Source organism: Canis aureus, chromosome 29 (assembly GCF_053574225.1).
Source record: "Canis aureus isolate CA01 chromosome 29, VMU_Caureus_v.1.0, whole genome shotgun sequence".
Taxonomy (NCBI): domain Eukaryota; kingdom Metazoa; phylum Chordata; class Mammalia; order Carnivora; family Canidae; genus Canis; species Canis aureus.
This window is the reverse complement of record NC_135639.1, coordinates 19,971,227-19,995,260: the sequence shown is the minus strand read 5'-3', so window position 1 is coordinate 19,995,260 and position 24,034 is coordinate 19,971,227. Positions and strand designations below refer to the sequence as shown.

At 43.4% G+C, this 24,034-nt stretch overlaps 1 protein-coding gene across 9 annotated transcripts in view; it reads right to left on the bottom strand.

Moving 5' to 3' along the window:
• Positions 1 to 23,635, bottom strand: part of XPNPEP1 (X-prolyl aminopeptidase 1) — a 54,534-nt gene extending 30,899 nt beyond the window's left edge. Inside the window, exons 1-5 of one of the 9 annotated variants that reach the window (XM_077877685.1) lie at positions 23,487 to 23,612; positions 20,623 to 20,728; positions 15,030 to 15,118; positions 13,019 to 13,163; positions 7,535 to 7,659 (exon numbers count right to left, since the gene is read on the bottom strand). In XM_077877685.1, the coding sequence (XP_077733811.1) occupies positions 7,535 to 7,651 (117 nt within the window). In that variant the 5' untranslated portion in view covers positions 7,652 to 7,659; positions 13,019 to 13,163; positions 15,030 to 15,118; positions 20,623 to 20,728; positions 23,487 to 23,612. Of the gene's footprint in view, positions 1 to 7,534; positions 7,660 to 8,417; positions 8,529 to 13,018; positions 13,164 to 15,029; positions 15,119 to 20,622; positions 20,729 to 23,392; positions 23,416 to 23,486 lie in introns of those variants that run through there. The other 8 variants (XM_077877680.1, XM_077877681.1, XM_077877679.1 and 5 more) reach the window with 8 other exon arrangements.
• Positions 23,636 to 24,034: the final 399 nt, after the last annotated feature.

The window sequence follows — 24,034 nt, the reverse complement described above, 5'->3', positions numbered from 1 at the left end:
CTCAGGTACCCAGGCATCTAGGTGGGGTCACATGCCTAGTTTTCACCAATGAAATGTAGGGTTGGGGTAATGTCTGGGTCAGGGCAGTAAAAAGGGGGTGTGACCTCTTCATACTCCTCCGCCTTCCACCCACTGGAGTAGTGGTGTTAGAGGATGGAAAGAGCCTGGATCTCTGAATGACTCTCTTCCTAGTAGAAGAAAGTCACCCACCAACCAAGAACACCCACTCCAGACAGCTATACAAACAAGAGATAAGGCTCTACAATACCAGGCCACTGAAACTCTGAGATGTGTTACCACAGCTAGCATTACTCTAATTAATACAGTAGATAAAATCACTCTGTGATAAAAATCACTACTCCAAAAAAGTTAAAAATAAAAAAATCACTACTCCACCCTAGGAGAGAGCCTGTTTAAGAGATACAAAACAGGAAGCTGACTCCAGGAAGAATGGAAGTAGGACAGAGGTTAGGAAAATCTGATTCAAGTCTTCCAGAAGGAGGAACCATAAAAATAGCCAAAAACTCAAACTGGCAGTCACCTCTGACAGAACATGACCCTTTGATTAAACACACCCAAGAGCAGAATAATGAAGCCTTACAGATGGGGGGGATAAAGAATTTGAATTTCTAAAGGGTAGTGCTGGCACAGTTCTGGCCCCACTCAATGATTCTCCAGGTTTAGGGCCAGAGGCGCCCACAAATCCCAATGTTTGACTTAGATAGTACATGAAAGCATTCAGATTACCAGAAAGAATGGACAATTTCTCATTGTAAAAGTCCCCCTGGGCCCAAACTCATGATTACCACATCACTTGTCCTGGGTTTACAAAGAACAAACTCTTAGAGTTGCAGAGGACAGTGAGACGCAGACTCCTGGAGTGCCCAGTCCTTGCGTAATTATGCATTTGGGGTGCTCTCTAGCACGGAATAGTGTGTGGGTGTGCATATTTATGTTTTGGAAAGTACACAAAGGACAGAATTCAAGATTCCCCTTCATTCTCCAACACCCTCCCTTCCCCACCCAGAGGAGAAATTCCATCAACCCTGAATCTAGCCTGAAATGAAACAATTAGGAACAGAGAACAGCAGCTTCTCTATTCCTGAGAAGGCTGCTGCGGCAGGTCACACACAAAGCCAACCCTTGCTCCTTGTCTTCACAGTCCTGGCAAGGCCCCAGAGTCCCACTTAGCAGTCACCCCAACTATGCCCCACCTCTCCACAGGAACTGAAACAAGGAACTCCGCATTTCTCATTTGTTTCTCTGGATGGCATCACAAACTCTCCCGGGTTCCAACCTTCCCAAACCCCTCTGCCATCTGCCTATAAGGTCCACATTCAATCTGTGCTCTACTACTTCTCCCTCCAAATCCTTCCCGTCCTCTCTGCTCCTAAAGGCCACCACCAAGTCCAAGGCCTCTGTACCCCGACTCCGGGATCCTGCAATGGTCTCCCAATGGCTTCTTAGTTCCCAGAATGTCCCTTCTCCAATCCACACTCAACACAGCTCCTTTGATTATGTCACTGCCTTGTTCAAAAGCCCTCAACAGGATTTTGAACTCTCAGTTTCCTCATCCAGAGAGATGAGGCTCAACAGGCTTTTGACTCTCAGTCTCCTCATCCAGGGAGAAGCCAACTAATTCTAATATTCTAATATTCTGGGATCATTAGCAGGGGATGAAGAGCTGGGGAGAGCCTGGAATATCACCTGTGGTTCAGCCACTCTCATTGTCATTCCCCCAGTTTAACAAGGAACTGCTTTGGACGGATTAGGCCCAAATCAAGATACTGGACCAAAAATAGCTTTAAAATGAGAAAAAAAAAAAAAAGAAGAAGAAGAAGAAGAAGGCTCACAGACAGCACCCAGAACCAAGAATAAAACTTGGCTTACCTTGGCTACAAGGACATCTCCTACTAGTAAACACATACATTGTATCCTAACTCCAGGTAGAAGACAAACTGAAATGCCAACACACCCTTAACCAGAAACTTTCAACATTTAATTCAAATAACATTCATGGTCCAGTCTTTCCTACAACAAGGCCTCCCCTGGAGGTGAAGGCTCACAAACAAGGCAGAGCTGTAAGGAGTCTTTGGCTGGGACTCTACAACAGGCTCTACGACCCTCTCAGAAGAGAGACCCAATTTCAGACAGCAGTGTGCTAGGGGTCAGGGATAGTGAAATTTGTGGGCCACCTTCTGGGATAAGGCATCCCCATATAGCTAGCTGGTAAAACATTATTTCTGACTTTGTCTATAAGTTGGTTTCTGGAAAAGACAACATTTGAATCAGCTACTGGCTGATGATTGCCACCCCAATGTGTTTGGCATCCAAGTCATTAAAGGTCTGAACAGAACAAAAGTATGGAGGAAAGTCGAATTTGCTCTCTCATTTAAGCGGAAACATTGTCTTCTTCTGCCCTCAGACATCAGCATTCCTGGTTCTCGGGCCTTTAACTCAGACAGGGACATACACCACTGGTGCCATCTGCAGGCTAGAGAACCAAGAACGCTGGGGGTGTAGTTCCAGTTCAAACTCGAAGGTCTGAGAACCAGGGGAGCTAATGTGGGAGCCCATCCCTCAGGATGTCTCTCTATAAATAGGTATCTCTATACATCCTATTTGTTGGGTCTCTATGGAGAAACCAGACCCATACAAGGACTTACAGAAGATCCCACACCAGTTGCCATATAATGTGCTCCCACCTCAGGAACCACCATCCTGCTCAACACTGAGATAAAACAGCTGCAATCCAATCAGTCCAGGGCAACTGCCTGATGCCTGAAAGGCAGAAAATGAAAAACATCACTGGTGCATCAGCATCAGCAAAAGCATCACTGGTGATCAGAATCCATGTGATACGAAGCCCAAGTCCAAAGGCTAAAGCCTGAACTGACAGGAGGCAGGAAAGACCCATCAGAGGAGGCCCAAGCAGGGGGAAAAAGGATTTCCTCAGGAACAAGGCTAGAGTCTGCCCTTCTTAAATGCTGGGGTGCCTGTTACCTACACCTCCTACCATGACTCTGGCCCAGGCTGAGTTGGCTGAATTACTTATTCATCCAGTCCTGAGGCAAGATGAAACTTTGGTTCCTACGAAGGTAGCGAATCTTGTTCATCTATTCTAAAGAACAGAAGTGAATGGAAGAATTGCTATAAACCCCTGCCCTAAACTTGCACCCAACTCCCCCCCACCTCCCCACTGCCTACTAAAGCTAACGGTAATGTACTCCTCCACCATTGCTTCCTCACATGCCACCAACTCCCGCTCTAACCAGATCTTCTATTTCTCCTATACTCATATCTCACACTCTCTCACCTCCCCCTTCATCCACTTTTACATGCAGAACCCTAGTCTTTGGTGGCTTCTCCTCTCTACACAAGGATCTCCCTTTCCTCTCACCTGTTTGAGAAGCAAGTAAGACCCATCATAGCATGAAAAGTGCTGTTATGGATCAATGGACCAAGGGATTCCATAGAACACTGAGTCCCTGAGCCTACCCTACCCCCTGAGATGACTGTGGGAATTCCATGGAATTCCAATTCCATTTAAGTCTAGAAAATGCTGAATAAATACTTCATCCTCTCCTTAGAGTTGCACAGTGCACATTTGCATACTGAAAGCCCTGAAAAGTCCTACAGTTAAAAAACCATTCAAACGGGCCAAGGACTTCAATAGACATTTCTCCAAGAGCTGTACAGATGGCCAACAAGCATATGAAAAGATGCTCAAGGGCAGCCCCGGTGGCTTAGCGGTTTAGCGCTGCCTTCAGCCCAGGGCATGATCCTGGAGACCCGGGATTAAGTCCCACATCAGGCTCCCTACATGGAGCCTGCTTCTCCCTCTGCCTGTGTCTCTGCCTCTCTCTCTCTCTCTATCTATCTATCTTTAATAAATAAATAAAATCTTTAAAAAAAAAAAAAAGATGCTCAATATCACTAATCATCATGAAAATGGAGGATTAAAACCACAATGTGATATTACCTCATATCAGTTAGGATTCCATTATTGGGGAAAAAAGAAGAAAAAGAAAATAACAGTATTGGCAAGTATGTGGAGAAATTGGAACCTTTGTGCACTGCTGGTGAAAAGGCAAAATGGTACAGCCACCAAAGAAAGTAGTATGGAGGTTCCTCAAAAAATTAAAAATAGAATTACTGGGGCAGCCTGGGTGGTTCAGCAGTTTAGCACTGCCTTCAGCCCAGGGCGTGATCCTGGAGACCCAGGATCGAGTCCCATGTCAGGCTCCCTGCATGAAGCCTGCTTTTCCCTCTGCCTGTGTCTCTGTCTTTCTGTCTCTCTCTCTGTCTTTCATGAATAAATAAATAAAATCTTTAAAAAATAATAAAAAATAAAATAAAAATAGAATTACTGGAGCACCTGGCTGGCTCAGTCTATAGAGCATGACACTTGACCTTGGGGTCCTTAGTTCGAGCCCCACATTGGGGGTAGAGTTTACTTTTTAAAAAAATAGAATTACTGTATGATCCAACAATTCCACTTCTAGGTATATATCCAAAAGAACTGAAAACAGGATCTCGAAGAGACATTTATATACCCTACAGCATTATTCACAAGAGCCAAGAGCTAGAAGCAACCTAAATGTTCATCCACACATGAACAGATTTTTTTTAATGTGGCATATAAAAAAAATGTGGTATACGCACACAATGGATTATCATTTGGCCTTTAAAAAGGAAATCCTGTCATATGCTACACTATAGATGAACCTTAAAGACATTATGCTAAGTGAAATAAGCCAGTCGCAAAAAGATAATATTGTATGATTCCACTTATATGAAGTATATAAAGTAGTCAAACTCTTAGAAATAGAAACTAGACAGGCACCTGGATGGCTCAGTTAGTTAAGCATCCACCTTTGGCTCAGGTCATGATCTCAGGTCCTAGGACTGAGTCCCGCTTCGGGCTCTCTGCTCAGCGGGGAGTCTACTTCTCCATCTCCCTCTGTGTTTGCTCTCTCTCTCTAATAAATAAATAAAAATCTAAAAGGGGAGGCGAGCCCGGTGCATGGAGCCTGCTTCTCCCTCTGCCTATGTCTCTGCCTCTCTCTCTCTCTCTCTCTGTGTGACTATCATAAAAAAATAAAAAATAAAAAATAAAAAATAAAAAATAAAAGGGGAGGCGAGGGTGGGAGTTGTTCAACGAGTACAGAGTTTCAGTTCTGCAAGATGGAAAAGTTTCAGAGATCTATTACACAACAATGTGCACATAGTTAACACTATTGTACTGTACACTTAAAAATAGCTGCGATGACAGTTAATGTTAAGCTTCCTTACTGTAACAATAAAAAGAAACTGCTCAGCTCATTTACTATTTTCTTGACCACTGAATACACTTTATCCAGAACATCTTATGAGACACAATAGAAATACTATGGAATACTATTGGGGGAATAAGGCTCTAAACATCAAAGTATACTATCTACACGCTGTTGCCTCAAATTATCCAATCCCTTTGGTTATTCATTTCAGCCTTTCATTTGCTCCTGAGGCCAGGAAATCTTATGTTTCCAGGCAGGGGTCCAATATTCCTGCTATCCCAGATTAACACTGGCCTGATATTGTCACAACCATGCAGTCTGGCACCTTTGGGGAGGGACAGAAAAGAGGCCAGTTCAAGTTGACATTTTGGGGAACTTTGTTCAACTTAAAGTAATACTCTTACACGTTTCCCCTCCATCATGGTAGACCCTCATCAGTCCTATCTACACTACATGCCATCCCACAAATGCGTGCACACGCACACACTAGAGTTTTTTGGGACGGAGTCATCAGCTCAAGAAAATACAAAATACACCAAGTTACTATGTTAATCAAGTTCTCACTCAGCTGGGTGATGGGCACTAAGGGGGGCACTTGGCGGGATGAGCACTGGGTGTTATGCTATATGTTGGCAAATTGAACTCTAATAAAAAAAATTTTTTTTAAGTTCTCACTCAGGACTCTGGACTTGGGATTAAGGTTCTAGCTCAATCTGGTATCTTCAAAGTAAAAGATCAAGATATAAACGTGGGAACTGTCAGATGGACCCCTATTTATCATCTACCTTGTTGCCTAAGAAAGGGAGAAACTGATCTATGGCAAGAACTGAAACCCTCCCATCCCAGTTGTTCTTGGCCTCCTGCATTCCTGCCCTCAGTTTCCATGAGACACTCCATCTGAGGCCCTGACATTCCACAAGTCCAGAGACCACCATTCATAAGCTAGAGTTTTGCCAAAGCAGTGGCTCTGCCCATAAACCTTTATAAAGTCTTTTTATTTTTCAAAGGACCTCAAGGCAGTTTCTGCAACCTATAACTAATGGATCCTAGAGCACCAGCTGTATTTCCCACCATTGCTTATGCCCTCGTTGGGCTTTTGCCATGGGAATTTGCCATGTTGTTTCTTCAAAGTACTCCAACCTTCCCCGCTTCTCTGCCTTTGCTCCTACTAATCTTCTCACCTAGAATCCTTTCCCCTTCCTCTATTTATCCAATTCTACCCATTCTTCAAAATCCAGTTCAAATGCCTTCCCTGCTCTTGAAGCCATCTATCATCTTCCCTTTCACCCTCAAACTTCCACAGTGTTTTGTCCAGATTTTCTTGATGGCACTTCCACGTCCCACCTTGAATACAGACATGTCTCTACTCCAGTACTCAACTGTATGCTTCTTGAAAACAGGACCATTCTCATCTTTGTGTCATGTACCATACCTAGGGCAGTGCCTTGCATATAAGCAAAGGCTATAAAAAATATATATGTATAGATGAGTCTATGGAAGAATAATACTTTGTATATTGTCTCATCCCTCTGAACAGTATTTTGTATACTGTTCCCTTTGTAAACCTGCAGTCCCATGACCATGGTATAGGCACTTAAACACTTGCTGACTCAATGACCTAAAAGAGTAGATACTAGAATCCTTCCACCCTTCTGCCCTTCAGCCCCATCACATGCAGTCTCCACCTCTCTAAACCCAACTCCTCCCATATTTAGATCACTAGTGTTCTCAGAGGTAAAGGGCATTTACTGAGTTGCTTCCATCAAAGGTAATGGTTGGGGAGGAAGGAGAGGAGAAGGTAATATTCAAAATTATCCCTAAAATCTGTTGGGGTATAGATCATGACTACTTTCTGGCTGTTCTTCCAGCCATGTCAGAGGGATGGGAGGGATAGTCTGGATGGGGAGAAGGGAGGCAGGACAGGCAATTCTTATAAAGAAAGGGTGTGGCAAAAGAGATGGGGTAAAGTGTGTCAGCAACAGAAAGGCCCAGACCTCTGCCCCTTCATTTGTCCACTAACGCTTCCACAAGTTATTGAAAACTGAGTGCATTCACTGGAAATAACGGAGCCAGGAACAAATCCACAAGCATTCATGAGAGCCTACTAGACACAGGTCCCTGTCCTAAGCCTTGGAGGACATGCTCAGCTATAGACTGACAACTAGAATCCTACAAACACCCTGGGGATGAGGGAAAAGAATGAAAACAGAGTAGAGGCTGATGAGGTACATCACTGGCCCATCTCCACTCAGTACCTGGTGGGCATCTCCCGATGGGATAATGTAGGCCTGGATCGGTTCTGTCACATACTCTGTGTTCCTCATGGCTTGTCGCAGCTGCCGAAGCAACTCTGAGGTTACCTTTGGAGCCATCCTGCCGTCTGCAAAAACAGGAGAGTTAGTTCCAAAACCAGCCTGCTCTATGCAACTCATGACTAGCTCAAAGAGAGCCCTAGAGACATACCTGCCAGCTGCCTCACCCCAGCTGCATCTTCAAACTGACCACCTCACCACCAGACCAAAACCAAAGGTCCCTAAAACTCTCAAGTTTATAGTTTTATATACCACTTCCAAACAGCCATTTGCGGCAAGTAAGTTGAGCTACTAATACCCATTTCCAAATTGATCAGTTACCCCTTTCACTTCCAGGACTATATTACAAAGAGATATATAAATGCACAAAGATACCTGTTTATCTTTGTAGTTTTTTTTAAAAAAGTAGAGAAAAATACATAACTAGGTAAATAAACTATAATACATATAATACGTATAATAGTACACTACTAAAATCATTAAAAGGTACACAGACCAAAAAAAAAAAGTTATACAGACCTGTATTTCATTTGCAAAGATTGAAAACAGATTACAAAATATGTATAGATCGTTCTTATTTAAAATTCCGTATGTGTATATCCACAGAGAAGTTTCTAGAAGGCCAGTCACCCCAGTGTTAATGAATGGTTACCTTTGGACAGGGGGATTTTTATTTTCTTTTTCTGGTATCTTACTGTTTAAGTTTGACTGCATTAAAAGAAGTATGTTTTATGTTTCAGTTAAATAGCCAACTATAGATGAAGAGTAGAAAGGTCAGACCACTACAAGTCAAGAGTCTAAGTCATGTGCTCTAGTGAATACTTACTATCAATTGGGTGTGCAACGTCAAGGAGAAGGGGACAGGCCTCAGTGGTCTGTGTTCACCTCTCTAAAATATGGTGAGAGCAGAGTAGATCCAAGGTTTCCAAACTGAGCCCTGAAAAAATCACAGGGGTCCCTAGGAGTCTATCCCAATAAAACTAGAGTTTTTTGGGACAGAGTCACCAGCTCAAGAAAATACAAAATAGAAACAGAAATATGAAAATCATTAAAAAGAAAATGTTAAATGTGGTCTTACTAGAATTCTTAAAATTTTACTAATTTCTAGGTACTCAGAGCATTGCATCGACTATTTCGATGTGATAAAGGCACAGATGATGCAAGCAGACTTTCAAATCACTTTAGTTAGTTCTTCAAAAAAATCTTTTCTCGGGATACCAGGGTGGCTCAGAGGTTGAGCGTCTGCCTTCAGCTCAGGGTGTGATCCTGGAGTCCCGGGATCAAGTTCCACATCAGGCTCCCTCCATGGAGCCTGCTTCTCCCTCTGCCTATGTCTCTGCCTTCTCTCTGTGTCTCTCACAAATAAAATCTTTAAAAGAAAATCTTTTCTCAAAAAATATTGGTATCAGTGTACAGTTCTGATAAACCATACTGTATAGTAACTATAGATCTGACTAGATAAGGACTATATCTAACTATAGTCCCATGAGTTATAACAAAACAACTTCACAAAAAGCCAATTATAAAACAGCAACCATATTTTCCTAATCCCATGTAGTGACACAAAACTATACTATTAGAATTCAAGTAGAATAATGAGTTTTTCCAGCTCATTTTTTAAATAGATTTTTTTTAGAAGAATTATAAATTCACAGCAAAATTGAGCAGAAAATAGAGTTCCTCTATACCTCCTTCCTCCCAACATACAAACATCCTCACTGCCCCCCTCCCCGCCCCACAATCAAGGCCACCGCCAATGGAACTAGAGAGCCTTATGTTGAGTGAAATAAGTCAGCCAGAGAAAGGCAAATACCATATGATTTTCCTCAGATGTGGAATTTAAGAAATAAACATGAGGGGAGGGAGTAAGGAGAGGAAAACCAAGAAATAGACTCTTAACTATAGAGAACATGGGTGAAAGGATGGCTTTTGGGGATTAAAGAGGGCACTTGTAAAAAAAAAAAAAAAAAAAAAAAGAGGGCACTTGTGGCAGCACCTGGCTGGCTCAGTGGTTGAGCGTCTGCCTTTGGCTCAAGGTGTGATCCCGGGGTCCTGGAACTGAGTCCCACATTGGGCTCCCCACAGGGAGCCTGCTTCTCCCTCTGCCTGTGTCTCTGATTCCTTCTCTGTGTCTCTCATGAATAAATTAATAAAATCTTTAAAAAAAAAAAAAAAAAGGAGGGCACTTGTGATGAGCATCCAGTGTTCTAAGTGTTGAATCACTAAACTGTACACCTGAAACTAATATCACACTATATGTTAACTAACTGGAATTTAACTAAAAACTTGAGGGTAGCCCCGGTGGCTCAGTGGTTTAGCGCCTGCCTTCTGCCCAGGGCGTGATCCAGGAGACCGGGAATGGAGTTCCACGTCAGGCTCCCTGCATGGAGCCTGCTTCTTCCTCTGCCTGTGTCTCTGCCTCTCTCTCTCACTCTCTGTGTCTGTCATGAATAAATAAATTAAATCTTTAAAAATAAATATATATATTTTTTTTTTAAACTTGAAAAAAATTAAATAAAATTTTTTAAAAGATCCCTCACCAGAGTGGTACATTTGTTGCTCCTGATGAACCCTCACTGACACATTATTATCCCCTTAAATCCATAGTTTGTATAAGAATTCACTCTTGGTGTGGTACATCCTATAGTTTTTGGGGTTTTTTTTCATCCTATAGTTTTTGACAAATGCATAATGTCATGTATCCAATATTACAATATCACACAAAATAACTTAAGAGTTTTCATTGCCCGGGGATCCTTGGGTGGCTCAGCAGTTTAGTGCCTGCCTTTGGCCCAGGGCGCGGTCCTGGAGTCCCGGGATCAAGTCCTGCATCGGGTTCCCAGCATGGAGCCTGCTTATCCCTCTGCCTGTGTCTCTGCCTGCCTCTCCCTCTCTCTCTCTCTCTCTCTCTCTCTCTCTCTGTCTATCATAAATAAATCAAAAAATAAAATAAAATAAATTTTAAAAAGAAAGTTTTCATTGCCTTAAAAATCCCCTCTGCTCAGTCTATTTAGCCCTCCCCTCACTGGCCCTCAACCCCTGAAAGTGACTCATCTGTTTATTGTCTTCATAGTTTTGCAAGTCAAATAGCTGGAATCCTATAATACACAGCCTTTGCAGATTGGCTTCTTTCACGAAGCAATATGTACTTAAGGTTCTTTTGAGTCTTTTCATGGTTTGATAGCTCATTTCTTTTTAGGGATAAATAATATTCCATTGCCTGGATGAACCAGTTTATTTATACATTCATTTACTGAAGGTCATCTTGGTTACTTCCAAGTTTTGGCCATTATGTACCAAGCTGCTATAAACATCCGTGTACAGGTTTTTGTGTGGACATAAGTTTCCAGCTCCTTTGGGTAAATACCAAGGAGCATGACTCCTGGATCATAAGCTAAGGATATATTTAGTTTTATAAGAAACTGCCAAACTGTCTTCCTAAGTGGTTGACCATTTGTATTCCTGCCATTAATGAATGAAAGTTCCCAATGCTCTACTTCCTCACCAGCATTTTAGTGCTGCCAGTGTTTCAGATTTTGCCAACTCATTTTTTTAAACAAATAAAAAATATTTTAACCAAAAATATCCTAGCATACAAAGCTGTAAGTAATGAAGAGTTACACTGGGGCCATTATATCTTCCAGGACTGACACCCTATAGCTTGAACTTGGCTAGGTATGGATCTTTCTAAGTTTCTTTTTTTTTTTAACATTTCCATCTGCTTCTTCTCCATCATTGCCAGCATCTGGAGCTACAGAAGTCTCCATCATTATGGTTACATCCAATAGACTCCCTTATGAGGCATCATACTGATCTTAGGACTCACTGAAAAAGTGCCTCATTCTCATTTTGCAAGGGTAGCTTCAACCACCAGCCTCAGAGCTCCATCTGAGTCTCCAAAGGACAGTACTTAGAGTCACTGGAAATGGTCCTATTCACAATTTGAACAGGCCCATGTTCCTTGCATTAGAGCTAATTCTGAATACAGAGGAGCATCCTTTCCTTTTGTCTAATCTACTGAACCTGTAATTTCTCATCTAAGAAAGAGAGATCACAATGATCTGATCCAAACTAAGCTTATATGTCAATACCTCCAACTGGGTTCAAAATAAAGCCTATAGTGACCTTGTAAGCTTGCGAGCATCTGAAACTTTATTATGACATTTTTCAGGGGTTTCAAATTGTATTTCTGAGCAAGTTATCATTAAAAAGAGCCAAGCTAAAAAGTAGACTTCCTTTGGAGCAGTATTTCAACCTTGGCTGCAAAACAGAAGTACCTGAGGGACTTCTAATAATTTAATTAGTCTGGAGTATAGGCTGGGCATCTGGAATTTTAAAGAGCAAATACATGATAGAAGCCGATGTATTTTCTGTCAAGATCATTAATTTCCTTATAGAATTTGGTTTCTATTTGGGCATATGCTGACTTAAGGATTTTGATGGCACTGACTGGGTTTTTATAGCTCTATCGTGTGTATCAACATTATTGGTCACTGACTTCATTGACAAAGTCAACAGAACCAATGGCAAGCACAAAATCCTCAACAACAAACTAAAAACCATCAAAGATGAAATGGAATTGGTCAAAGGCCTCCTTTGGTTCCTAGGCACCATAACCTGCCTCCTCACCAGCACATCCTGGCCTCCATCACCATCTCCTGCCTCATCATCTCCTTTTCCCGCTCCACTGGCCTCCTCAGAATCATCAGCACTGCAGGGTTACTCTACTACAGAATTTCACACTTCCCTAAAAAATGCCACCTGCCATAACTGCTGCCCCCGCCCCCCTCCTCCTCCTCCTCCTTCTCGCCCTTTGCATTTGGTTGGTGTCCTGGGTCAGAGGCAGCCACTTCTTTGTCACAAATATATCTTTGTGTTTGATATGTGTCCCAATACCACAACCTGCAGTTAGGACATGGTAAGCAGCAGTGGCAGCCACAGTAAAGGTGAAGAAGACAGTGACAGGCAATGGCCAAAGCAACGAGCTGTGGCCATGGAGGCAGCTTCACGGAGGTGGTGACAATGCGCCAAGGTGGCTTGGACAGCTGTAGCCACAAGCACCAACAGGCCGTGAAAGAGACTGAATGGATCAGCCGCTAGCTGAGGAGGGGACAAAGCTGACACCATTACAAGATCCAGCCATGGAGGTGGCAGTGGCTGAAAAAGCAACTAAGACAGAGGAGATGAAAAATCTTACAAGGATTAAATAGGTTACTATATACAAAGGCCTTAGAAACAGTGCTTGGCACATAGTAAATGTTATGTGTGTACAATTAATAGAGCTAGATACACAATTAACTAACCCTGAAAGCAATGTGATAAATAGTGCAACAGGTATGCATATTGCTTCTCCTTAAACAGGGACATGTCATCATCATTCCTGAATCCATGTATTAAGCCCACCACCTAACACATATGGATACTCACTCAAGGATGGCTGAGTGAATGTCCCAAATTCATGTCATGATCTTTCCAGACTCAATATAATCAACAGCAATGAATCTTCAGTGAAAGAAGCTAGGATATTAGAAGACGTCGTATTAACAGCATCTGCTCATTCCGCATTCTATCACTTTGAGAAATTTAGAAGCAGCCAAGAGTTAATCAGGGTGTGCTGGGAAGTAGGAAGCCAAGAGCAACAAGCCTAGTCCATGATGTAACATTAGCCCATACGCTGCCAGGTATTTTTAAATCATGCTTTAAAGAGAATGACTCATGTAAAAGTCTCTTGCATATGTGGGCCTGCTTTTAGAAATAGATTCCGAAACCTTGAGCCTTTATCATAAACAAAACTTTTCACTGCTTAGAAGTATATGAAAGGCACACCGTATTTACCTCACTGGGTGGGTAGGAGAAGTCAACTTCACAACATGTGTGGAAGTACCATGCACAGCATCGCGTACATTATAAAAGCTCAAGAAATATTATTTGAATCTATATCTGAAGCACCAGCTGGGTTTCTTACATGCCTTTTTGTAAGAATAGAAGGGGTTGGTTTACTCCAATTTCAGCATCTTAACACACACATGGATACCAGGCTGCTCTTCCAGCATCAATAGCTTTAGAGGCAGTGGTTTGTTTCTCTGTCTCACTGCTGAGGGAGGACCAAGGGCTTTACATACTTAAATGATTCTCAAAATAACCCTTCCAAGGGAGGTTTCAGTATTCCCATTTTACAGATAAAGGAAAAGAGTTAAATATTTGCCCCATTCAACTCAATCATCAGGCACCAGGACCTAGTATCTATCTAACTCCCAAGTCTGTGCACTATTATACCATATTATCTGGAGGACGCTCTGCTACGCTCTCTTAAACTATTCTAAGACCAACAGAATCGAAACAAGTGGATTCCAGTTTCCACGGGATCTGCAACCTCAGTCAACTGATGGTCCCCGAACTTCTATTTCTTCAGACATACTAAAGAGAAGGTCTCTTTAAACTCTACATTTGATAATTCTATCACTGTTTCCTTTACTTTACTTTTTTCCCCTTCCTTTTTCCTTCCTCTTCTCCTCCCTCCTAATATGGCCTAAAATATGTTGGATATATGTATCCATATTTTTAAAGAAAAGGAACCTAGTTGCATGCAATTATAACACTGCTCTTCTATGGTTTATGAACTTCAGATAATCGAGTTTTCCAGTTGACTAAAAGTAAATGCTCCTGGGTACCCCAAAGAAAAGCACTAGCTTTCAAGGGATAGAAATATAGTAATATACCACTTTTCAGAATTCAAGTTTCTGGCAACCTAACAACACAACTAACCAGTTCTGGGAAGAGAGTATGGTTCCAGAAATTTTTCCCAAAAAGATTTTCCTGAATGCATAATTTATATAGCAGAGTAATATACTATAAAATTTTCTCATTTCAAAATCTTATGACAAAAATTGAAAGCCAATCTCTAAGGCAGTAATAAAAGTTTATGTTAGAGACAGGAAAAACTAGAATAGTGCTTTTGCGGGGAGGGGCACAGGGTGGGGGTTGGCAGAGGGAGGAAAAGGAGAGAGAGAGTCTAGAGTCTCATGCAGGGCTCCATCTCACGACCCTAGGATCATGACCTGAGCCAAAATCAAGAGTCAGACACTTAACCAACTGAGACACCCAGGCACCTCTAGACCCTAGAATAGGGTATTTTCAATAATAACCTATCTACTCCTCTACCACTACCACTTAATCACCAAAAATAGGAAATATGAAAATTATAATTCTCTTAACTTATTACCTTAAAAAAAGTGGTAAATATATACAAAAACAGTAACCAACTACCCAGAACCCAAAGGATAAAATGGTTTTTAATTTCCAGATTTCTGTCCCCTCAGTCCCAGCCATGAGCAATTATTAATCCTTTACCCTCTCTTCTCTCCCAATTTGGGATTAGGGTACAAGGACCTAAAATTGTTTTCGGACATCCCATCTAATTAATAGGCAAAATTATTACCTGTTTTCACACCTGGGTCTCCTGAGTGTATCACTTCGTTAGGCTCAATTATTCTTAAATTTCTCAGCTGAAAATCCTGGTGATTCGCCCTTAAGAGAAAGAACAGATATTGCAGACTTTGACCATAGGAAACGTGGCAAAGCTTAGTTAGAGAATATCTACCTCACTTAGCAATTTTCCTTCGTGAGTCATTAGGACTCTCACCCCGGTATCATAACGAAATAAGTAAAAGTTTCAGATAAAACTTGCAACTTCAACAGCACCATGGCAGGCAAACCTTCTCATATCTAACCTCTAATTCCTGAATTCTCTTCAGCTATGTCTAATCTCCTGTCTAAGTAGTCTAAAAAGATTTTGTTTGCAATGACTGTTTTTTTTACATGTATAAATTCTGTTTGGTTCTCTTTAAATTTGACTGCTCTTTCTTCATGGTGTCTCATTCTTTCACTATGGTTTCTATTCTTTCTCTCAGCTTTAATTATTTGGGGCCTTTATTTTATAATTCACTTCAGACTTTCCATTAGCAGGTCTGGGGATGGTTAATCTTCAATTTGCTGGGTCTGCTGGCTCCCTCTTAGTAACTTATTCCTTGTGTGTTTTGTAATCTTTTATTAAGAGCTTATCTTCAGGGCAGCCCTGGTGGCTCAGCGATTTAGTGCCGCCTATGGCCCAGGGCCTGATCCTGGAGACCCAGGATCAAATCCCATGTCAGGCTCCCTGCATGGAGTCTGCTTCTCCCTCTGCCTGTGTCTCTGCCTCTCTCCTCTCTCCCCCCTCTGTGTATTCTCATGAATAAATAAATTAAATCTTTAAAAAAAAAAAAAAAAAGAGCTTATCTTCAGTTGAGACTACTTCATCTATGAAAATCAGACATGTCCTAGATTGTGTGAGCACTACTGTCACTGTTGTTTGCTTATGAGACTAATTTCCACTTTACTTTCTTCGAGAGAAGATTTACACACAGGTCTCCAATCAGCATACAGGATAGTCTGATGCCCTGGACCCCAGGTATGAAGGCCTACAGAGTCTAATAACCTCCTCAGGCTCAGCTTACTAGCTACCATTCAAGCTTTAAGTTCCTCTAAATTTTTGGCACCTGAGGATTTCTCTCTTTCTTTTTTTTTTTTATATTTTATTTATTTATTCATGAGAGATCCAGAGAGAAAGAGGCAGAGACACAGGCAGAGGGAGAAGCAGGCTCCATGCAAGGAGCCCGATGTGGGACTCGATCCCGGGACTCCAGGATCATGCCCTAGGCCAAAGGCAAGTGCTAAACCGCTGAGCCACCCAGGCTGCCCGGATTTCTCTTTTTCAAGTCCATTCAGTCAACAAATATTCATTGAGACTCTCCTATATAATCCAGGCACTCTAGACACAACAGTGAACAAAACAGACATCGTCACTGATCTCAGGGGTTTTAGAAGGGTGTGTGGTAGGGCTAGAGGATGCTGAAAAGAGGAGGATCCAGGAAGAGAGGCAAAAGATACAAAACAAGAATATGTTCTATCAGGGGGTATGCATTCTATGAAAAGAAGCAAAGCAGAGCAAGAGGAAGAGTGAAGGTGAAAGGTGATTTTATATGGGTTTTCTAGGCAAGGTCTCTTTGCTAATAGATGATATTTTAGCAGAGTCCTAAAAATCAAGTCATGTGAATGTCTAAGAAAGGAACATTCTAGAAAAGGGGAATAGTAAGTACAAAGGTCCTAAGGCAGGAGTATGCCTGGTATACATCAGAGAAAGCAAGAAGGCCAGTGTGGTTGTGTGCTGGCAGATGAGGAGGTAAGTGGTTAGGAGATAAGATCTGAGAGGCAACAAGGAGCCTCTTATTGGTTATACAAAGAGTTTGGATTTTACTCAGTTATGAAGTTAAAAGTAATTTTGTTATAATTTTACCACATTTTTATATGTTAGTAAAGGGAAAAGAGTCCACATTAGCTCAGTCTATGACACAGCCAGAACCAGAAGACCAGACATTTTCACCAATCACTCCAGACCTGTTCTCGGAGAATTTAATTGTGTTGGGCAGAATGAAATGTTCTACTTTAATTTTGTTGGACAGAATGAGATATTCTTTATTGAGAGAATCATATATTCTTTCATTAAAAAGTAAAACATACCAATATTTCTTATAAATATAAGTTCAAATATCCTTAAGAAAATACTAGCAAAACTGAATCCAGTAACATATAAAAAGGATCATACATCATCACCAAATGGGCTTTATCCTAGGAATGAAAGACTGATTCAACATATAAAAATTAATGTAAAAAAAATTAATGTAATACATAATATCAACAGAATAAAGAATAAAAACTACATGACTACCCCAATAGACACAGAAAAAGTATTTTGACAAGATCTAACACCTCTTCATGATTATAGTACTCATTAAAGGGAAGAAGAGAAATTCTTCAACTTGATCAAGAATATTACAAAAATTCACAGCTAATATCATCTTTAATACAAAAAAGCTGAATGTTTCTCCCGTAAGATCAAGAACAAGAACAGAGATGTGAATTTTTCTATTTTAAGTCAACATTGTACTAAAGGTTCTATCCAGGGCAATTAGGCAAAAATTGACATAGAAAGCATCTAGATTAGAAAAGAAGTAAAGGGACGTCTGGGTGGCTCAGTGGTTGAGTATCTGCCTTAGGCTCAGAGTGTGATCCCGCTGTCCTAGGATCGAGTCCCACGTTGGGCTCCTTGCATGGAGCCTACTTCACCTGTTTCCGCCCCTCTCTCTGCCTCTCTTTGTGTCTCTGATGAATAAATAAATAAAATCTTTAAAAAAAAAAGTAAAATTATGTCTACTTGCAAAGGGCATTTTATCTTCAAATAGAAAATCCTAAAGAATCTACCCAAAAAAGTTAGAACTCATCAAGACTGAAGGCTACAAAATTAATATACAATAATAAAATTTTTTCTATATACTTAAAATGAACAATCCAAAAATGAAATTAAGAAAAGTTCATTTGGGCAGCCCAGGTGGCTCAGCGGTTTAGCGCCGCCTTCAGCCCAGGGCGTGATCCTAGAGACCTGGGATCGAGTCCCATTTCGGGCTCCCTGGATGGAGCCTGCTTCTCCCTCTGCCTGTGTCTCTGCCTCTCTCTCTCTCTCTCTGTCTTTCATGAATAAATAAATAAAATCTTTAAAAAAAAAAGAAAAAGAAAAAAGAAAAGTTCATATACAAAAGTATCAAAGGAAGTATCTAGGAATAAATTTAACAAAATAAATGTCAAACTTATACTCTGGGGACACCTGGGTGGCTTAGTGGTTGAAGGTCTGCCCTGAGCTCAGGGTGTGATCCTGGGATCCGGGATTGAGTCCCACATCAGGCTCCCCACAAGGGGCTTGCTTCTCCCTCTGCCTGTGTCTCAGCTTCTGTCTGTGTCTCTCATGAATGAATGGATAAAATCTTAAAAAAAAAAAAAAAAAAATTCAGCTAGTCTGTATGCAGAAATTGACAGAGATCCTGAAATTCATATGAGAATGCAATCCAGGAAGCCAAATCAATATTGAAAAAGAACAAAGTTGGAGGATTCATCCTTCCTGATGTCAAAACTAATAAAATATACTAATCAAGACAGTGTGGTATTAGCAAAAGGACAGACTTACATATCAATGAAATAGAATTAGTTCAGAAATAAACCTTCACATTTACTGTCAATTTTTGACATGGTGCCAAAACTATTCAATGGAGGAAGAAATAGTCTCTTCAACAAATAATGCTGGGGCAACTAGACATCCATATGCAAAAGAATGAAGGTGAACCTCTACCCTCACACCATATATAAAAATTAACTCAAGGGACGCCTGGGTGGCTCAGTGGTTGAGCACCTGCCCCTGGCTCAGGGCGTGATCCGCAGTCTCAGGATCGAGTCCCACATCAGGCTCCCTGCCTGGAGCCTGCTTCTCTCTCTACCTACGTCTCTGCCTTTCTTTCTCTGTGTCTTTCATGAATAAATAAATAAAATCTTTTTAAAAAATTAACTCAAAATAGATCATAGACATAAATGTTTTCCTAGAATACATAGAAATCTGCCTGACCCTGGACCAGGCAAAGATTTCTTCAATATGACATCAAAAAACATAAGCAAAAAAAAAAAGCATAAGCAACTAAAGAAAATAGATACACTGGACTTCATTATTAAAGACTTCTGTACTTCAAAGGATACCATCAAGAAAGTAAAAAGACAACTTATGAAATGAGAGAAAATATTTGCAACTCATATCTGATAAGAGTCTAACATCCAGAGTATATAAAGAACTATTACAACTCAACAATAAAAAGACTACCCAATTTTAAAATGGTCAAGTGTTTCTGAACAGACATTTTACAAAGAGGATATACAAATAGCCCATGAGCACATGAAAAGATTTTCAGCATCTTTATCCATTAGGGAAATGCAAATCAAAACCACAGTGAGATATAATTTCACATTCACTAGGAAAGTTATAATAAAAAAAAAATAGACGGGATCCCTGGGTGGCGCAGCGGTTTGGCGCCTGCCTTTGGCCCAGGGCGCGATCCTGGAGACCCGGGATCGAATCCCACATCAGGCTCCCGGTGCATGGAGCCTGCTTCTCCCTCTGCCTGTGTCTCTGCCTCTCTCTCTCTCTGTGACTATCATAAATAAATAAAAATTAAAAAAAAAAAATAGACAATAACAAGTATGGGTAAGGATATGGAAAAATTGGAACCCTCAGACATTGCTGGTGGGAATACAAAATGGTGTAGTGACTTTGGAAAACAGTCCAGCATTCTCCAAGAAGTTAAAGAGTTACCCTATGACCCAGCAATTGCAGTCCTAGGTGTGGGAAACTGAAAACAAAAGTCCACATAAAAACTTGTATACAAATGTTCATAGCAGCATACTCCTAATATCCAAAACACAGAAACAACCCCAACGTCCATCAACTGAAGAATGGATAAATCAGTGGTCTATCCATACAATGCAATATTATTGGCAATTAAAAGGAGTAAGTACCGCAACATAGTAAACTTTGAAAACATTTTATGTTGAGTGAAAAAAGACAGTCACAGAAGACCATATATTGTATTAATCTATTTTTTTTTAGATTTTATTTTAAAAAAAAAAGATTTTGTTTATTTATTCATGAGAGACACAGAGAGAGGCAGGCAGAAACACAGGCAGAGGGAGAAGCAGGCTCCATGCAGGGAGCCCGATGTGGGACTCAATCCTGGGACTCCAGGGTCACGCCCTGAGCCGAAGGCAGACGCTTAACCTCTGAGCCACCCAGGCGTCCCTGTATTAATCTATATGCATGTCCAGAAGATGCAAATCCATAGACACAGAAGGTAGACTGGCAATTGCCTAGAGCTAGGGTGAAGCTGAGGGAAATGAGGAATGCCCGCTAACATGTACATGGTTTCTTCTGGCAGGGCGATAAAGATGTCCCAAAACACTGTGGTGATGGTTGTACAACTCTTGAGAATATTCTAAAAACCACTGAAATGTACGTTTTTAAAAGGTGAATTGTGTGGTACATGAATTCTATCTCAATAAAGTTGTTATAATATTTTACAAAGTAACCTCTTGTTTTTGGGCAGAGATCCATGTCGCATAGTCACCTGGCAAGTTGCTGGTTTTCCTTGACTTCATATTTTCACCTTTACAAGACGGTGAGCCAAGGAAGTCGGTTTCTCTATACATTTGGGAGTTAACTGGTCCCCGTGACTAATGAGGATACAGGACAAGAGAGTTGGAGGGAAGTTATTCAGAAGTAGCTCTATTCATTCACTTTAAAAGAGAACAAAGATAACTTGCCACAGGCCACATACCTCAGCTGCAAAGCCATAATAAGAAATCAGGTCTGACAGGTGATGCTCAGGGAGAATTTGAAGTAAAGCTCTCTCCCTTAGCATCACTACCTCCACCCTCCTGTCAGGATCATGAAGGAAGCTAAACATGAAGCAGTTAAACATGACAGTTTTTCTGCTCCTGTGACACCGTGATCTCTGAATCCAAGATCCAGCCACCCTACGGATGCCTGGGTGGCTCAGCGGTTGAGAGTCGGCCTTTGGCTCAGGGCACGATCCTGCGGTCTCTGGGTAAGAATCCTGCATCCAGCTCCCTGCATGGAGCCTGCTTTTCCTTCTGCCTCTGTCTTGGTCTGTCTCTCATGAATAAATAAATAAATAAAATCTTAAAAAAAAAAAAAAAAAGATCCAGCCACCTTTCACTTAACTTGGACAGACACGTTCTCAGGCCTCGCAGCTGCAGCAGGGCTACCATGAGATGTTAGAGATACAAGGTACCTCAGGTACCAACTCAGCTTCCTCCTCTAGACAAACTGAGGAGATCAAAGGACTCGCTCAAAGCCTCACAGCTAGGTGGTGACAGGGCTAGTCTAGAACCACAGTCAAGGCCTCCCAACATCCAGCACAGCACTCTTCCCCTTCCCAGGACTTCTTCCACCTACACCTTCTCAACATCATGACGTGGGTAAGGGGAAGGAAGTGTGCAGAGAACTGCCTGCTCGATCTTTGCATCAGGTAGGCAGGGCACATCTTTCTCCCTCTCTCTTCTTTCTCTTTTCTTTAAAATAAAGAAATCCCAGCAGGGTCATGCTTACCGGCACCCTGACCCTCAGTCCACGATGAGAACCATATGTGTCTATCACACGCAGGATGGGGCAAAACAAGCACCGAGTTGCTCAATCACACCTCAGGAGTTCAGATAAGAGTAGATTGAAACAAGTTTTAGGGTATGTAGTGGGAAACGTGGTCTTTTCCTACCCCAAATCCATCCCTCCCTCCTTTGGTCAAAGCACAATGGTTTCTGAGACCGCCCGTTTCTTTCAGCCTACAGAGTTGGGATGAATGTCATCCCCTCACCCACCAAGTTCTGGGACCCAGGCCTGGACAATCTATCCTGGGGCCACACAACTGGTTCAGAAATAAACATGCGGTCAAATCAGCCCCCTGGAAATCAGATCTGGGGTTTGCGCTCCAACCATTAGGAAAGAAGGCTCTATTTCTGCTGGGGCTGCCAGCACAGAACGGGCAGACCTCCCATAAGGAGAAAGTCGGCCTGAGAACGAAGCCAACAGTTAGGAAATCGGAGCCAAAGAGAGGCCAAGATGATGCCAGGGTTGGTCTCCTGGACTCAGTTGCACTAGAGGCCAGCTCAACCCCTTTTTACCTAAGTCCATTTTACCTGAACTGCAAGAAGTTCTCATGCTTACACTAAATAGCCCTCAAATTCTGCCACAAGGGGAAGGGCCTGGGGCAAAAGGCTTGCGGTCCCTCAGTTGCCTTCTGTGTGAGACAAGGAAGCTGTGCCAGCAGATGCTCAAAGACCCTCCTGCCCCCCAAAATACTGTGATTCTATAAACCTACTCTTGGTCCACGGATGTGCCTAGGATCTAAGTCATCCTTATCCACTTACCTAACCCCATTTCCAGCACTTAACACAGCGGGCAACTCCTTCCACACCAGGATGGCCACACTTCCCCCCATCCTTCCACAAGATAGGTCTGGTTCTCTACCCATCCCAATCATGACACAGCAAGGCCAAGGCCAGGTCAAGGTCAGCTTGGGATCTGTCCACTCACAATCACTAATACAAGCCACGGTCTGTGTTCAGCAAGTGAGCCTGGCCATCCTGCCAAGGGTAGTCATCAACTCCCACCTGAGCTGAGGACGGCTGATCCCTGATCCCGTGTGGAACGCCAGGCATCTTTGCTTCCGGCCTTTGTGATCTCCCAACATTTCTCTGTCCCCCACTTTGTTAGCTGCTGTAATAAGCATACCCTAGGTGGGCGGGGGGGATGCATAGGCTGAAATGTGTCTGAGACCAGGAGTTTATCCTTCCCGGCTCCCTGTGCCCAGGGAGAGCCCAGGGAGAGCCCAGGGCGCGTTACTGGCGGGATCTTCCTAGAGGTTATGACCCAGCCACCGAAACCATTTGATGGGGATGGGCCCGCAGGTGCCTATCCTCCTGGCGGTGGCAAATGAGTAAGGCGAGCTGCTGGTGTCCGTACTGTCAGGGCTGTAACCTCAGGATTACAGTCCACGGGAGGAGGGGAGAAGGCAGGGGCTCACCCATGCCCAGGACCCCCGGAGGCGCCTGGACGGGCCAACTTCCTGCAAGAGCGGGGGCCTTCCTGCCAGGCCTGGGGAGGAGGTGGGCCACGGCCGCCGCCCCTCGGGCCGAGCGCCGCAGCTCCGCGGGCACAGGCGTCCACGGGCCGGTATCCGGCTGCCCGAGGGCGCCCGCGGCCCTCCAAAGCCGGCCCGGAACTTGCCCGGCTGCACGGCTCCTCCCGCTGCTCCCGCTCGGGGGGCTCCCGCACGCCGCGGCCTCCTCCAGACCGCGAGGCGCCGCGCGGCCGCTCACCCTCTAGGTCCTGCCCTCCGGGGCTGCAACCTGCGCGCCCGGGCCCCGGGGCCCGCGCCCTGCCCAGATGCCGGCTCCCGGGAGGGTCCCTCACCTTACTCGCGGGGCCTTCCTGGAGGCTGCCATTCGGCGGTGACGTGCCCCGGCCCACGTCAGGGCAGCGCGCACCAGCTGATCGCCCTGCGAAGCGCAGGAAGCGGCACGGCCGGCGCGCACGCTGCGAGCGCGCGAGCCCAGCGGCCACGCCCCCTTCTGTGGCGTGCGCTCGCGCCGCGCCCGCCCCGCCCACCGCAGGCCACGCCCACCCGCAGGCCACGCCCACCGGGGCTCCGCGGGCGCCGGGGGCGGGTCTGCGCTTGCACCGCCGCAGGCTTAGCCCGTTGGCCTGCAGCGGGGGGAGGCTGGAGGCCGTGCTGCTCGGCGTCGTTCCTGTGCATTTTTCTCGGTGTTTGCCCAAGAGAAGAAAGAGGGGCTTTGCGGGCGGGCGGGGCTGAGGCGCGACGAGCTGCCCCCCAGGGAGGCTCCAGCCGTCGGGAGGACAGAGGAGAGGAAGCCCGTCGTGATAGTACTTGGGCGAGGCTCTAGGGATGGGCCCCAGAATCACGCTCCAAACAACCTCAGAATACAGCGGGCCACCCGCTT